Source organism: Pezoporus occidentalis, unplaced genomic scaffold (assembly GCF_034315485.1).
Source record: "Pezoporus occidentalis ecotype Australia unplaced genomic scaffold, CSIRO_AGI_Poc_V1 ctg114, whole genome shotgun sequence".
Taxonomy (NCBI): domain Eukaryota; kingdom Metazoa; phylum Chordata; class Aves; order Psittaciformes; family Psittacidae; genus Pezoporus; species Pezoporus occidentalis.
The window spans coordinates 2,566,438-2,583,038 of NW_026912929.1; the positions used below are offsets into that span (position 1 = coordinate 2,566,438).

At 46.3% G+C, this 16,601-nt stretch overlaps 1 protein-coding gene across 12 annotated transcripts in view; it reads left to right on the top strand.

Moving 5' to 3' along the window:
• Nucleotides 1–16,601, top strand: part of SLC6A6 (solute carrier family 6 member 6) — a 114,293-nt gene that overhangs the window by 70,386 nt on the left and 27,306 nt on the right. For all 12 annotated transcript variants that reach the window (XM_062637040.1, XM_062637062.1, XM_062637098.1 and 9 more), the window contains 3 exons: nt 10,324–10,563; nt 11,348–11,482; nt 13,488–13,722. In XM_062637040.1, coding sequence (XP_062493024.1) covers nt 10,324–10,563; nt 11,348–11,482; nt 13,488–13,722 — 610 coding nt within the window. The remainder of the gene's footprint in view (nt 1–10,323; nt 10,564–11,347; nt 11,483–13,487; nt 13,723–16,601) is intronic.

Genomic DNA, 16,601 nt, shown 5'->3' on the forward strand with positions numbered 1-16,601 from the left:
GCACCACACACACATGCACGCTGTGTTTTGCTCCGCTCGCATCAGTGGTTTCAGTATCATTTCCTGTGTGAAACTTCAGATGCTTGAAGCTCCTGTTCCATTTCTGAAGGAAAGATAACAGCAGCAGTGAATTAAACCTCGGGGTGCTTAAGGAATCTCTGGTGGCTGAAGGTCTGTGAGCAGTGTGTGAGGTTTGGTGGCAAGGGTCATTGCTCCACCTTAGCTCCATATCTAAATAGTCTACAACTCGCTTCTCTCAATGAATCATATTTTTGCCAATAATTACTGCCGGCATGGAGGAGAAGTCAAGACTAAAATCAAAAGCAGCTCATTTAATCATTAAGTATTGGAGCTCATGGCTCTGTCCTCAGGGCTCCGTGACCTTCTCAGGCTTTACAGCCCTGTAATGGGGCTAACGCTGCTGATCGCGTGCATGTAATAGCTGTTTTCCTGGTACAAATGAGCTGGCTGGTTTCCACCCACGATGCCGTGTTGCACAACTCTGCCTTGCATTAATGTATGCTAGAACAGTCAGGCGTTCTGCTCATGGGGCACGGGGGCAAAGAAGAAGAAAGGATTGGTCTCCTCCACCAGTGGTGTTGTATGACACGTCAAGGGGGAATGGCTTTAACCTGCCAGAGGGGAGACTGAGATGAGCTCTTAGGCAGAAGCTCTTCCCTGTGAGGGTGCTGAGGCGCTGGCACAGGGTGCCCAGAGAAGCTGTGGCTGCCCCATCCCTGGCAGTGTTCAAGGCCAGGTTGGACACAGGGGCTTGGAGCAAGCTGCTCCAGTGGAAGGGGTCCCTGCCCGTGGCAGGGATTGGAGCTGGAGGAGCTTTAAGGTCCCTTCCACCACAAACCAGTCTGGGGTTCTATGATTCTGTGTTTAAACAGCTGCCACAGGTGGGATAGAAATCTGTCCTCATTTACTGTTTAAGTTAAGATGGATGGATAGACAATGAAACACAACTCTGTCTTTGTGTGCAGGTGGCGTAGGCAGGTATGGCACCAGCCTGGTTACAAAGCTCATGAAAGCCATTAATAGGCGTGGAAAACTCAGCTTGTTTTTCCAAAAACATGTAATCTTGTGTCTGTCTTTTACTTAACTGGAAAACATACTAAAAAAGTACAGTAATCTTCAAGTATGGGAAACTTTGAACAACTTGGAATCAAATCTGCAACAACTCAGGATCTAATGCTGGGATTCAATTGCTGTAATCTTGTCTTTGTCATAGCTCATTGGATGGGGTTTTGGGCAACCTGGTCTCGTGGAAGGTGCCCCTGCCCCTGGCAGGGGGTTGGAACTGAATGAGCTTTAAGGTCCCTTCCAACCCAAACATCCAAAGATTGTATGCAAGTCCTGAACACCTGCACTGGCAAACTCAGTAAATATAAAGCTAATTAGAATTAGTTAAAAAAGCAGAAAAGCCATGTGAGTGTGGAATGATTTATCCCCAAGAATAAATAGTTTGAAATATTGAAGCCATACATTATACTGCACATTTGCTTCATTAAATGGCTACTTCCTTGTTTCTCTTCTCTGCACTGGGGACAGCTTGGTTATTGTGGCATGGAGATTGCCGTCTGCCATTAACGCGCCTCATAGAATCGATAGGTTATTAATCACATGCAGAAAAGTCAATAGGCACAGTGCATAGCACTGACCAAGTTCATAAGCTTGGCAGGCCTTAAGGTATTTGCCTTTATTATAGCAGGAGGAAGGCCATCCCTTACAGGTCTTGATGGGGTTTATTTGTGGCAGTAGAACTAGTTTAATTGACAGCAAGATTTACTAGGGAATTGCAGTCCACTCCACAGCACACCTTCAGCATTGAAAGCAAAATACAGGAATGCTTGTTTCTTTGGTCACAAGTTGTATAACTGCAGGATATGAGGTGGCTGAAGGGTTGAGGACGTGCACAGCTTGTTGAATCTTCTTCAACAATGTCCATCTCGCTTGGAAAGCTATCACCTTGCCAAACCACTTGGGTGTACTACTGCGTTTTGTTATGGGCCCTGTCTTAAAGATGGGGGCCTGGAAAAGTGGAGCCACCCAGTGAATCAGCGTTTCTCACTTGTTTCTCACTTTCATGATCATAGAATCATAGAATCATAGAATAGTTAGGGTTGGAAAGGACCTTAAGATCATCCAGTTCCAACCCCCCTGCCATGGGCAGGGACACCTCACACTAAACCATGTCACCCAAGGCTCTGTCCAACCTGGCCTTGAACACTGCCAGGGATAGAGCATTTGCAACCTCCCTGGGCAACCCATTCCAGTGCCTCACCACCCTTACAGTAAAGAACTTCTTCCTTATATCCAATCTAAACTTCCCCTGTTTAAGTTTGAACCCATTACCCCTTGTCCTGTCACTACAGTCCCTAATGAAGAGTCCCTCTCCAGCATCCCTATAGGCCCCCTTCAGATACTGGAAGGCTGCTATGAGATCTCCACACAGCCTTCTCTTCTGCAGGCTGAACAGCCCCAACTTGCTCAGCCTGTCTTCATACAGGAGGTGCTCCAGTCCCTGATCATCCTCGTGGCCTCCTCTGGACTTGTTCCAACAGTTCCATGTCCTTTTTATGTTGAGGACACCAGAACTGCACACAGTGCTCCAGGTGAGGTCTCACAAGAGCAGAGTAAAGGGGCAGGATCACCTCCTTCAACCTGCTGGTCACGCTCCTTTTGATGCATTCCAGGATACGGTTGCTTTCTGGGGAGAGCTGGTACTGCACTGGTAGTACGCAAGGAGGGCAGCCGGGAGCTGGTGCTTCTTTCCAGCCTGTTCACAGGAGATTGTTAGCTGGCGCATCCAAGAGGCATTAAATTAGGTTAGCAGCTGGCTTCACGTGAACAAAACCAAGTGTTAACTGGATGTTCTACTGCACCTAACTACCAGTATCAGTACAAGGGAAGAGCAGTTTCCCTGGCTCTGCCAACCCTTGCTTTCACACTCTCCTTCCCTATGGCCCTCTTTGTAAGAATCACATTTCTTTGCAGAGGGGACAGAGGAAGAAGTCCATGGCTTTCCAGTGCCAGATGCCTGGTTGCTCCCTAGGATGCAAAAGTCACTGTGTCCACCGAGGGTTTCAGTAGGATGGAGTCATAACCGGTGTGCCAGTCCTTTACTTCATTGAATTGTAGAATGGTTTGTGCTGGAAGGGGACCTTAAAGCTCATCCAGTCCCAGCCCCTGCCATGGGCAGGGACACCTTCCACTAGAGCAGCTTGCTCCAAGCTCCTGTGTCCAACCTGGCCTTGAACACTGCCAGGGATGGGGCAGCCACAGCTTCTCTGGGCACCCTGTGCCAGCGCCTCAGCACCCTCACGGGGAAGAGCTTCTGCCTACATGCCATGCTCTTCCTCACTGACCACTGCAGGGGACAGGGCTGCCCTGGGCCATCTTGCTGGGGAATCAGGTTTGTTCCTCTGAAGCTGGGAAGCATCATCTTCACTTCAGCCCCTGTGTTTAGGATCAGGGTCATGCTCCCTCTGAAACCCATTAAAGTTTGTGAATATTGGTTCTTCTTTTTTCCACCCCACACAATGGGAAAGGAGTTTTTAATTTCCTTCTGTCCTGGGTTTAGTCGTAACTGCTCTGTTCTTTCACATAAATAAGTAGAACAAAATGAGCATCAGGAGTATTATATGGCTGCAGGATATCTGCTGCTGAAATCTGAGCAAAGATGCAGGGTTTTATGGCAGCTCTGTGCTGTGACACGGTACCTATTTGAAGCATTTGAAGAGCACTAACGGAATCACCAGCAAGAAAAAGCATGTGGGGGGAAAAAGATTCCTTTTGTCCAGACCACAGCTGATGATAAAGAAAGCACATTAAGCCCTGGGCTTTCCTTTCGGAATAGACCAGCTTTATAAAGGGAGTGCACTTTGCTCCTAGGAAATTTTCAGTAGCAGATTTTCCAGTCAGTCTTAGGAGACTGGGAAAAGTCTCATAGTGAAAGAAAAGATGAAGAAGTGAGAAGGGAGATGGTGAAAGTTGGGGGGTAAAGAGAAAGAAGAAAGGACAAATGAATAAGCGTTTAAATAACCCATAGCCGGGGAAATGTCATCGGAAAAAGAGGGGTCCATCGAAGACAAAGAAACAGTGAGATGTAGTGCATTTTTAGGAGGAGGAGAGGCAACGTGTGCAATAAAGGGGGTGGTATTATTTTTCACAAAATGTGGGTGTCTTGTTCAATGAAGCAGAAAGAACTTGGATAAGAGCTCAGGCCGATAAATGAAGTCAGGTGCTCTTTAGATACTGGTGTGGCCTCGAGGGCTGCCGAACAGAAAGGCTTTTTCTTCTGCAGATCAGAAAGACTTGCACTAAAGCCATAAGTTTGATCAAGGGGCTGTTTATTTTAATCATGTATTGATTGGCTTAACCACACTGCTCCGGGAGGGAGGGAAAGCTGTCAACATCCAGAATTACAGCTTTCAAAGTTCCAAGTAATCCTAGGAAATGAGCCAAACATAATAAATGCAGTTTTATTCGGGACCTGATCCTACTACTGTTGAAATCAATAGCAGCTTTTCCATTGCTCTCAATGAGAGTGGAAGCTGTTTTATTTGAAGAGCAGCTCTGATGCAGCAATCAGGGCAACTAATTTTGAAAGATTCATGAATGTGAATACAAAATAATAATAATAATTAAAAAAAAAAAAAAAAAAAAAAGAACGAACCAACCCGTAAATGGCAGATCTGGGAAAACTCAACTATTCCCAAGATGCCAAAGGGGAAAAAAAGGCAGAAAATAGGAGATACGATAATGTCTAAACCAGGGTTAGAAAAATTAACTATGTGATAAACAGATGTCCTTCAAAAGCCATTGAGACAGAAGAAGAGAGAGGACTGAGAAGCTCAACACATACAGTCTGCTCAGGCTAAACGTAGTAGAAAAGGGTCCTTGAAAAGCAAAAGTAGTGGTGGTACAAATCACACTGCAGACGTAGTCCATGACATCAATCGTAGTCATTCCCATGAAGGTCAAAGACACTTCGTGTATGTGCTTTGCTTTTAGTTTTCTGAGGCAAGAAGGAGCTAGAAAACAACTGCCCAGTTAGGGTTCTAGTCGCCAGTTCAGGCTGATGAATCCCTATTCAATGTTTATATGCGTTGACCAAAAGAGAAGCAGCTCCTTTGCTGTGGTTTCTGATCCTCAGACACAGGACAGGGCATGCATGAATATTTACAGATACCTGTCTGTGTGTACAGGCAGACTTTGATTTTCGTGTTCCCATTCACATTTGGAAAGCCATTGTCTGGAAGACTTGATTTTTAGAGCTTATAAAGTGAGGTGGCATCCACAATGAATTTCTCCTCCTGGAAGGTGTTAACCTGTGTTAGTGGTCTGTCTCTGGCTGTAAGAAGCTTGGAGTGGATCATGACTGTAATCCCAAAGTAGACATTGGACAGTGTATTTTCAGATGTGTAACCCATGTCAAAGAAAGCCAGTGGCTCAGCAGTAATGTTGTGTCTGTGCTGACAACCAGCAAGTCCTCTCTGTGCTGGTGGCCTTCCCCTACCTGCATCTCATCGTCTGGTCCCTCTGCCCAGTGCTTTCCCCTTCCCCTACCCCTCATTTTGTACACGTTATGAGGGATTGCATTTCAATGTCAGTATTTTTAAAAGGTATGGGTTATCTGAGGTGCAGCCTGGATGTGCAAAGATACGATGGCCATAGCACAGTAGATGGCCAGGCTTGGTTGGCTGTGAAAGCACTCTGCCGATGCCTGCTCTTTAGGTATTTTCAGCTATGCACCAAAGACTCTTCAGTCACAGAGGGCAGGAAGAGAACCTGGGTTATTGTAGGGGTATTTCACGTGGGAAGATTTATGCACCAGGGGCAAGGGACAGATGGGTGATTCTCCTGCAGAAGGAGAAGAGCCTTTGAGGTGCTTCTGGCTGCGCCAGGGAGTAGAAGCTTGAGAACAGCTAAGTGCCTGTGCTTCCTCTCTTGTTCTGTTTTTCAGTGTTTTACCAGCATCGATCTGACGCTCAATAACTAAACTGAAAGAGAGGAGACTGAGATGAGCTCTTAGGCAGAAGCTCTTCCCTGTGAGGGTGCTGAGGCGCTGGCACAGGGTGCCCAGAGAAGCTGTGGCTGCCCCATCCCTGGCAGTGTTCAAGGCCAGGTTGGACACAGGGGCTTGGAGCAAGCTGCTCCAGTGGAAGGGGTCCCTCCCCGTGGCCGGGGTTGGAACTGGATGAGCTTTAAGGTCCCTTCCAACCCAAACCATTCCCTGATCTTTGGCTAACAGGGGTTTGTACCAGTGTACATGAGAGCACATCCTAGGCCTGACAGACTGGATCCTTTCTCTCCTTGCTTTTGGATCAGGCTCTATGAGTTTGGCTGCACTCAGCCTGGTAGCATGCTGTAAACAGCAGGCTTGACTGCTGCTTTTTATTTATCCTTATTAAGTTCATCAGATGAAGCCAGAGCATCCTGGGGCCATCCAAAGCTTCCTGGAGGGGGTACTCTCACAGGCAGATGTGGCTCCTGGAGAGGCAGACATGTGTCTCCGGGAGGCAGACTTGGATCACTCCTTTTGGACTATGTGGTTGTAAGAGCATTTTCTTACAATATATTTCCTTGGGGGAATCAGATGGACTTAGATCTCGGATACCATCCCCACTAAGTGATACAGTAAAAATAACCTATTATTCTCTGGTTCTGACCTGGGCGGTGACAACATATTGTTTCAGCATCTCTGTCAGACTATTTCCCTTAAGAGCCATTTTAACCTCACCCAGTGGGACATAACTAAAGGAAATGAAACTCCAACCCCATTAAGGAAAAAGACAATGCCTTTCACTAAACAAACTTTATTTTCTTGGCTTTTCTTCACCAAGGAGAATCGCCCGTACCCCCCACCCTTGCAGCCTTTGTAGACAGTTCCTGTAATTGGGAATGGCTGGGTGGACACCAATGGCTGGCAGCAAAGGGGGATAAATCCGACATCCCTTGAACGTGACATGGGCTGGGACCGCAGTCCCAGGTGGCCACTTAGCGACAATTCCTATGGTACTGGTGGACGGTACGTGCCTGCCAGCCACAGCGGCCGCTCCTTGGAGCACAGCTGGGACTTCAGCAAGACTAGATAAGGGACACACAGGTGTCCTTGTGATGTTCTACAGGCCTTGGGTAGTTACTGTACTGTGCCCTGCCAGTGAGAGCTGCTGGCTTGCAGTGAAGTAGTGGTGGGCCATCTCCTGCCACCCGTGTGGTGAAACGGCCACCCCAAAAGCAAGCATGACCTTGAGGGTTTGCAGTTTGTGGGCTAAAGGAAAGATCATGATTCAAGATAATAATTGACCTTGAACTTGTGGCTGCCCCATCCCTGGCAGTGCTCAAGGCCAGGTTGGACACAGGGGCTTGGAGCAAGCTGCTCCAGTGGAAGGGGTCCCTGCCTGTGGCAGGGGTTGGAACTGGAGGAGCTTTAAGGTCCCTTCCAACCCAAACCAGTCTGGGATTGCGTGATCTTCACACTTCAGCTAAGGCAGAAAACAAATTTGCACTCGGTAATTAGGTTTTCAAGCATGGCCGTTAATTTGGGGGTGTCTTACGGCAAATTAGAAATCCCTTTTTAACATGCAGCCCCACACAGTGATGGGGTAGGAGTCTGAAAAGGCACCGTTTCCCACTGTGCGTGCGGGTAATGAGGACAAACCCCAGGGTGATCACCCTGTCCCCTCATTAGGGTTTACAGAACGCAATCCATCGGTCAGGCTTGCAGAGGCTGAGTAGAACTGAGTCACACTTGGGTCAGGGTAAATCCACAGGCAAGAAGATTAGAGCTGGCAGGGAAAGAAAGAGCTCTGTGTCGCAGGATAAAAGTAGGTTGCACAAAGCTGCAATCCTGGAAGGGTTTTTAATCCTGGACGTGGCCAATGCCTTTAGGTCCCCTCGGGTTTCTGACACAAAGGTAGCCCGTGTGCCCCTTGCACTGGTTTGGGGTATTTCCAGTATCAGTCCCCATGGGGAGCAGTTAAGCCCCTATTTCCAACCCCAATCCTGCAGGGATCTATAAATCTATGTATTTCTGTGCCCTGTTAAGCAGGTTTATGGCTGTCCCAGCAGTTCACTGCAAAATCATCTGAAAACAAGAGCCCACCCTAAGCTGTAGGTGTGAGTTACTCTCTCCTTCGCACACTTTCTTCCTCTGTTGATAAGTGTTTCAATAACCCGTGTTGAGCAGCTTCCATGAGTGACAGTCTGAATGCCCTCCATACCTCAGCCCAGAATAGCCTGTTGCCTGATGGTTATGACATTCTCAGATATGGATTCGAGCAGCACAAATGGCAAAAGGAGGTGAAACTGGGCTTTCTCCATGCCTGGTTGTAGTGAGAGCAGGACATCAGCCACCTTGTAGGTACTCTTTGAAGAAAAGCAGTTGCACCTCCTTACTTTTTCTTCTCCCTCAAGAGATGACAGGGGATGATGCAGGGTGGTGCCTCTTTGGGGCTTGGAGTGACATGTGGATGTCCCAGGGAGGTTTAATGCTACTGTGAATCCCTCTTGGATGCAACTCCATGCATCTCCATGCATGATGCTAGGAGCACAGTATAGCTATTGTGAATTAATTCCCCAAAGCAACTACGTGCTTGAAGGCTGCTACAGAGCTGGCCTGACCATATTTATTCAGTAATTACACTACTTCATCTCATACCATGACTAACAGCAACCAATAGGAAATACTTTAGGGGTGGTGATGTTCCATCACCCTTCGATTAACTTTCTCCTCCTATGAGCTCTCTCTGCTGTTGGCCAGGGGGTATTGCAGTTGCTCACATCCCCTCTGTGCAGCCAGCAGTGGCCTGTTTTATAGAGCAGAAAGTCATAATGATAAGCACAGTGAAGATTACGGTCCCGTTGTAGGTCATGGGCTGCTAGGTGACTGCGGTCTCAATACCTGCTTTACAGAGGCCACCAGTATGTCAGTGGGATGAATCTGGAGGTGCTGTGGCTGGTAGAAATGTTCACTTTCTGGAGCTTTCTGCAGTGGATGGAAAGAGCTGTGGGTACAGTGATGCATATCTGTCCCAAAATCATGTTTGGGTTAAAAACTTCCTGCAGAGCTAATGTCCACTCTGGTTTCAGGTCACTGCCACAAGCTAAATCAGGTTAGAGAGCACACCCAGCAAGCAGGTACAAGAGGCTGGCAGCTATCAAAGGGGATAATCTGTAGCATGATGTTTTTATGGCTGTGCACCCATAGCAACACATACAAGTAGGGAATGGTTGTGGTCTGGAATGAACTTGTTGGTTTGCTTGGTTCTGGTGAAAATTCCACTTGCTTTTCAGTAGCAAAACACTGTGCAAAAAATAACTGGTCAGATCCAGCTAAAGTCACTGGAGTTAAGTGGGGGAAGAACTGGCCTCATATGCCTGAGATCTGAGTTGATCTGAGCTAACATAAAAGCTACAAGTTGTTCCTGATTTGTTTTCATTAGGAAATCCTGGGTATAAAGGCACTTGTTAGAGCAGTTCTTGCAGTTCTTATTTTTCCACAGTCTGTGATTTTTGAACATCATAAACTATATATAAATTCTAAACCCAGCCTTGATTTACTATGCTTTGGGGTTTGCATCAGGTGACTCGTGCCAGCGACTTCTTAATTTAACTAAGGATCCATCATTCTTGGCAAACAGTTCAATCGCAGAGTGTGTAGAAGACAATAATTGAATATAAAGGTTTATTTTTGTCCCTTTATTGATGTCAAGGGAAAACAGTGCAGTTATGAAAATGGAATAAACTGAAAAGATTCCTTCAGTTCCTGCAGGTTGATTAGAACAAATGGTTTTCCATTCCAGTTTTTATGAATGTATAGTTTTCTGAAAGCTTTATAATACTTCAGGGAAAGGAAATTGCAGGCAATAAATGATACAGGATGGTTCAGGTTATTGGGAACTAGAGGAATGGGTTTTATCTGGAAAGGTGAGATTTACTGTTCTGCTGTATTTCACTTAAATGTTTGAGAAGGAATCAGATGCCATGATTTGTACCTTATGATGGGCATGGAAAAAGCATGAGAGTGCTCAGCAGCACCAGTTGCCGATGCAGTGTGCAGCCTTTGTATACCTTTTCTCTGCAGGCAGCAGGTAGGCAGTAGTGTCAAACCTTTGCTATCCCCTACACTGCACTGGCATCAAAGAGGTGACCACAGAGTCCAGGGGTGGTTTTTCTCTTCTTGGTCAGCAGAATGTCTTTTCATATCTCAGCTTGATAACCGGCACTGGTTGAACAGTTCTTGCAGTGCTAGAGCTTTACCAGTAAATGCTGTTTAACAAAACAAGGGTGTTTTTTATCTTCTTTTCTATGTAGAAAGCAGAAATATGGCAACAAAGGAAAAGCTTCAGTGCTTGAAAGACTTCCACAAGGATATCCTCAAACCCTCCCCTGGCAAGAGCCCGGGGACACGGCCTGAGGATGAGGCAGAAGGAAAGCCACCCCAGAGGGAGAAGTGGGCGAGCAAGATCGACTTCCTGCTGTCTGTGGCTGGGGGCTTCATTGGCTTAGGCAATGTCTGGCGGTTCCCGTATCTCTGCTACAAAAACGGCGGAGGTGAGTGTTCCTGGATTTCATTCTCATGAATCAATCCATCTGCCTTATCCTTAAACATTCCCACGTCTGTTTCCTGCCTTTTTCGCCAGTCCTCAGGAGAGGCTGCACCAGGGCAGGTTTAGATGGAGCTGAGGAACAATTCCTTCCCCAGAGGGTGCTCAGGCATTGGACCAGGCTGCCCAGGGCAGGGCTGGAATCACTGTCCATGGAAGCATTCACAAATCCCATAGACGAGGCCCTCAGTGCCATGGGTTAGTGGTGGCCTTGGCAGTGCTGGGGAACGGTTGGACTGGATGATCTTAAAGGTCTTTTCCAACCCAGTTGATTCTGTGGTTACTTAATAGTTTTTGTTAAAAACTTCATTAGGGAAAACCAAAAGCAATCTCAAATACTGTACTGCTGAACCTTCTCCGCTCTGTTACTTCTGCTGCTACCGAGTCTGAGTTTTAACCTAAAGATAGGCTGTTGATACAGACCAGTAGGATTGCAGACCAGTGGCTATCAGAACAAGAGCATTCTGAGCCACATGAAACTGCCACGTGCCTAACCCCATCGTTACAGCAGATTTTCCCTTCACAAAGGTGAGAAAATGCCCTTTCCAGACATATACACCCATTCGTCTTGCAGAGAATGTGAACAAAATACCCCAGAATGAGATTCTTATATACAGATATTAAAGTATGAAATGTTCTTTTGTGTATATACGCCTGTTGCCAGTTTTTAGATGATCTTGTGTGCGTTCTCTTCCTTCATCCCAATTTTCTATATTGTATTTTCTCAACAGGTGCATTTCTTATACCTTATTTCATTTTCCTGTTTGGGGGAGGTCTTCCCGTGTTTTTCCTGGAGGTGGTGCTAGGACAGTATACCTCTGAAGGTGGAATCACATGCTGGGAAAAGATCTGCCCTATTTTCACTGGTTAGTATATCCTGTTGTGCTTTCCTGCTTCAAGACACCTCTGTAAAACATGTGCAGCAACACTTTTCCCCTCATGTCCATTAGTTCAGCTATTTGCTGTAGTAACTGAGGGTATGATATTGGTTCCTGGAAAGGTAGAAGTCAGAGAGTCTGAAGGACAAAGTAAGGTATTGATTCTGATGTTATCATCTTGTTAACTGGCAGAACTGCTGATAAGCAAGAAAGAAATTGTATATTGTGCCTTAAAAAGGCAAATGCATGTTTTGTTCACACATATCAGAGAAAGTGTTGGTTTGGGAGGCTGGGTGGCATTCATGAAAGGATCTTCAAAGTATTATACTGGGCTAGAAATCAAAATCCCTCTGCCACGTGAAACCTTGCCATTGGCATCATCCTTCTGTTACTGATACAGCCAAAACCTGGGCAGCATTTTTTGATAGGATTGAGGAACAGGCCTTTTGTCCTAACTGAGCATGGATAAAAAGGCATGTTGGTTGATGGTATTGAAGAACCTTTGCCAGTGAGTGAAGAACCACTGGCCACTCACAGGAATTATAGGAATGCTGCTCTGGAAGTTAACTAAGGTGAAAAATAGAAGACAGGTTAGAAACATTACTGAAGATGCCTCTCTTGTGTATAGATTACCCTGCATAGCCGGACAGCACAGGCAGAGTCATTTGGAATAATTGCACTAAGCAGCTCTCCTCAAATCCCATTTGGAAAGAGTGGGCACTTCACACTGACGTGTCTCCTGCACTCCCACCACTGCTGTTCCAGGCATCTCTCCCCTTATGTCACCCCAAGCTGAAGTGAGGGCTTTCTCTGTGGCTCACACTCCCACCTAATGCTCAGAACGCTGCTGAAGTTGATGTAATGGTGCTGCTTTAGCTCCATTTTCTTCCTCCTCCTCCCACTTTACTTTTGAGGAGGAGGAAGGAATGTTCCTTGTTTAAATAGCAATCTCCTAGGCATCCGTGAAGAGAAGTTGCAGCTCTGATAACGTGACTAGCTATATATCCTGAATGAAATGAAGCTCTACAGAATAAATAGCACTTGCTCTGCTTGCTTTTACCTGGCATAAAAATAATCTCTGGTGGTAAAATCCCTGCTGCAATAAGGTTTGAAACTGTAAAACATGAGGCAGGTATCCTGAGTGCTGGGGTAGCCATCAGAGTGGTGGTAAAGGGAACTTCATGGGCTTTTCGTCCTCTTGTAAGAAACTGCTCTAAGATTTTCAAGGAAATCTGTTTTTTTCCCTGGTTATTCCTAAGTGGCAAACTTTGTAAGCAGAGTTAAACATTGATGTAATTAACCATAACAGCCACACATACCATGCTTCCCTTGCACAAGTGAGATCGGGGCTGAAGCAGCAGCTTTCGCGTTGATATCTTTGGAATTTTCCTTTTCAGCTCATTCAAGAACTGTCTTTTTTTGTTGTTTTCCTTTGCACATAGGCTGAGCTGAGCCAGTCCATAAGTGTGAGTGGTGCAGGGGCTGCCCAGCTGAGCTGCCTCCAAGGAAGCTGGCCTGGGAATCAGTGTGGTGAGAATGAGGTTGCCCACGTAGGTACCTAAGAAGTGAGATGATGTAGCTCCAAATAAGCAAAGTGTTATGCCTTGAATTTCTTCTACTAAGACTTGAAATAGTCTTAGTGGACTAATCCAGTAGTAGTGGGGTAGTGCTAAATTGGGTAGACATCCTGCAGACCTTCTCTCCAGTGTCAGCAAACCACAGCCAGAAACTCAGCCCTAGGTGCCAGTGCTCGTCAGAGATGATGGCAGGTCTGTGCTTTTGTGTGATTGAGTTGAGTTGAGTTGAGTTCAGTTTAGTTTAGGCGAGTTGTGTTGAGTTGAGCTGTGTTGAGTTTCCATCAGCAGTGTGGTAGAGCAGGATTCATCAAGTCGAAACAATGGGAATAGCACCAGCTCCACAAGATCACAAGGTGCCCTAGCAAGAAGTGGCTGTCACTTCTGCATGTATTTCTCTTCTCTCCTCCTCTCGCCAGGAATTGGTTATGCTTCCATAGTGATTGTGTCCCTTCTGAATGTGTACTACATCGTGATCCTGGCCTGGGGACTCTACTACCTGTTCCAGTCGTTCCAGAGCGTCCTGCCATGGGCACACTGCCACCAGAAGTGGAACACACCAACCTGTGTGGAAGACACTCTCAGGAAGAACAAGACACTCTGGATATCACTGAATGCCACTAACTTCACCTCTCCTGTCACAGAGTTTTGGGAGTAAGTACCCTCTCTTCGTGGTGTCTTTTGAGTGCTTTGGTGGCATGCCAGAGGTCAGGCTTGAGATTGTATAGAAGCCCAGTGGGGAATGTTAGATAGGAAAAGAAAGTTGCTCTGGGTGTCAGTTTGACTGGCGTTTGCTACTGGTTCTCGCCCATCTTGAGATAGACTGGTAAGTCTGGGGGTTCTGGAGGAAGACATTGGATGTGTAACTGCATTCATCCTAGAGTGTAGAGGGAGCCCAAAAAGCCCGGTGCAACTCCTTGTTTGGAAGAAAACTTGTTTCCTTCTTAGTTGGGATTCTCTGAATGCAGGAGGAGGGCAGAAACAAGTCACTTCAGATGCCCTTAGAGCAGGGATTTACAACAGAAACAGTGACAAATCACCCCTTTTGTGGTTGCCTCTCCCTTTTCCCCAGCTGTCAGCATTTGCAGTACACTTTGTGAATGTATAACACATCTCTTGTCAGTCTGACAACGATGCAAGGCATTGACCTCGGCCATAAAAGTGACAGAGGTGGTGAGCGTTGTCCTACCCTGTAGGTTTCTCAGGTCACCTTGGTTGCATCATTTCCCTCTGCAGTCTCTGAGGGAGCTGTTTTGCCAGATGCCTGGATTTCATCAGGCCTAAGCTTCTTATTCCCATTTCTCTCTAATTTTTCAAGTTTTAAATTATCTTGCATAACCTGATTTCTGAACGGGCATGACCTCAAATCTCTGCGTGTTAATATAAGAGACAAAATATAGCATCAGAGGAAGCTGATGACCTGTAGGGAAACTTAAATCCAAAGGATCTACAAATAGCTTAGGAAGAATTTTAGGGGGTTTTGGCTTGCTCAGATGGTCAGCTCAGAGTAGATTTAGTTGCTGCCCCAGCTTGGCTTTTTCAGCATGTTTAAAGTCCAGTTTGGGCCCTGTTCAACTTGCACCTACTTCTCTATTTATAAAGAGAGGCGTCAGCCACTAGCCCCAGCAGGAATGATGTTCATGCTGAAGGTATTTGGCACGCATTAGGCTTAGAAAAAAAAAAGAATCTTATGAACTGTGGTAAAATTTGTTACACAAGAGCCAAAACACAAAGGGCAGATTGGATCTTGGGTGAGCAAAGGGCACTGGTGACCGGTGTGAGAGATGGGACACAGGCTGTAAGAGCAGTTGTTTTTACCATGCCGTGAGCACTGTGTTTCCACGTCGAGCGACAGACGCTTTCCCAGGTCACTTCCTCCCTTTTAAATATGGAGGGAGCTGGAAGAAGCTTGTTAAATGGTTCCTTTGGATATTTTAGGGCAACTTAGAGACACGTTGCAGTAGAAGGAGAAGGAACTCTCACTCCTTTGTACTCTCCCGAAATAATTCTGGGACTGAGGGCCTTGAATCCAAATGAGTGGCTGGCATGGGAGCATGTTCAGAGGTCTCCTCAAGGCCTCCCTGAGATGCAGAGTCCCACAGAGCTGCCCCTGAAATAGAGTTTCTGTCCCAGGACTTCAGAAGCACCATGTTCAATGTCAGTCCTGTGCAGTGATTTTGCTCACAGGTCCTCTTGCACCTGACAGCAGCCATGATCTTAGCAGCCTCCTGATATGGCTATGGGGTTGTTTTGCTGCCCCGGGAGCTTCTGCTCCTGTAATGCTCAGGTTTATGGGCCAGGTTGTCTCCTTGGGGCCCTAAGTGGCATGCCCACTTCAGGAGACTGAAGGAAATATGGTTGGGAGGTGGAAAAGAGGTTGCAAAAGAATGAGTGGGGCCTCCAGGACCTTGGAGGACACCAGAGCTTTCCATGGGTAATTACACAGCAGGTACACAGTGAGGGGCTTTATGGCAGAGCAGCCATCATGGGTTGGGAGGACAATGTCCCCATAGGGACATGTTAGGGCTAGAGGACAAATCCTTTGTCCAGCACTTACCCTTCCCTTCATCCTGCCTCGATGTTCTGCAGCAGAGCCGGAGCAAAGGTTGCTCAGCCATGAGCGGTTGTGGAGGCTCTCCTGGCACTTTGAAGCCACTTTAACTTGTGTCCTCAAATAACAGCTTTAAACATCATGAACTGAACTCTTCCCTGGAGTCATGCTAGGGAGGGGTTTGGCTCCGTTATCCTACTCGTACAGATACACTGTCCATAGCTCTGTTTCATCATGAGCAAAACTGCCCTTAACAGAGCAAGTTGCCTTCGGGACTTGTGGCACTTACAGGAGTATTAAAAATAGCTGTTCTCTCTGCATAAACAACTACTGATGTCTTAAAATAAGGATAGAGCTCAAGCAGCACTGTTGTATTTGAAGTAGCGTAGCTTTTACACAATGCAAGCATTTGGTATCCCCAGGTTTTCCCCAGACATACTACTGTTTGTTATAGTTCTGAAATTAAAACTAATTTCAGGTACTTTGCCATCAAAGTACACCACCAGCTGCCAGCCAGCTACCTACATTGAGAGGCCAGGTCAATAGAGAGTCTTTAACTGAAGATACCCATCTGCTTCATGGCACAATTAATTGTGATTTAATTCAGAGGTTTGGGAGTATTTGGTTTCTGAAAGCCAATGCCATTTTTTATTGTGGGGCATTTATGCAGTGTCCTCATCAGGATTGCTTTGTAAAGCTAATGCTGCCCAGATATAATTGGCTGCATTGATGCATTAACCTCTTCGTGTTGGATAACACGTGTCCCCAGCCTGGCTGGACGTATGGTGCAGCCTGACATTTCGGTTCATTTGAATTAATGTTCTGTGCAAATCACATGCTTGCTTGAGCAGCAATAAAAGGGTGTTAAGCAAATCTGGCTTTGTATCAGGAGACCTACCTCTTGGTATCACATGCTGCAGGTCTTATTTCTGAAGATTTGATTTTAAAGTCCAAAACCCGAAGGGTTTATACCCATATTAAT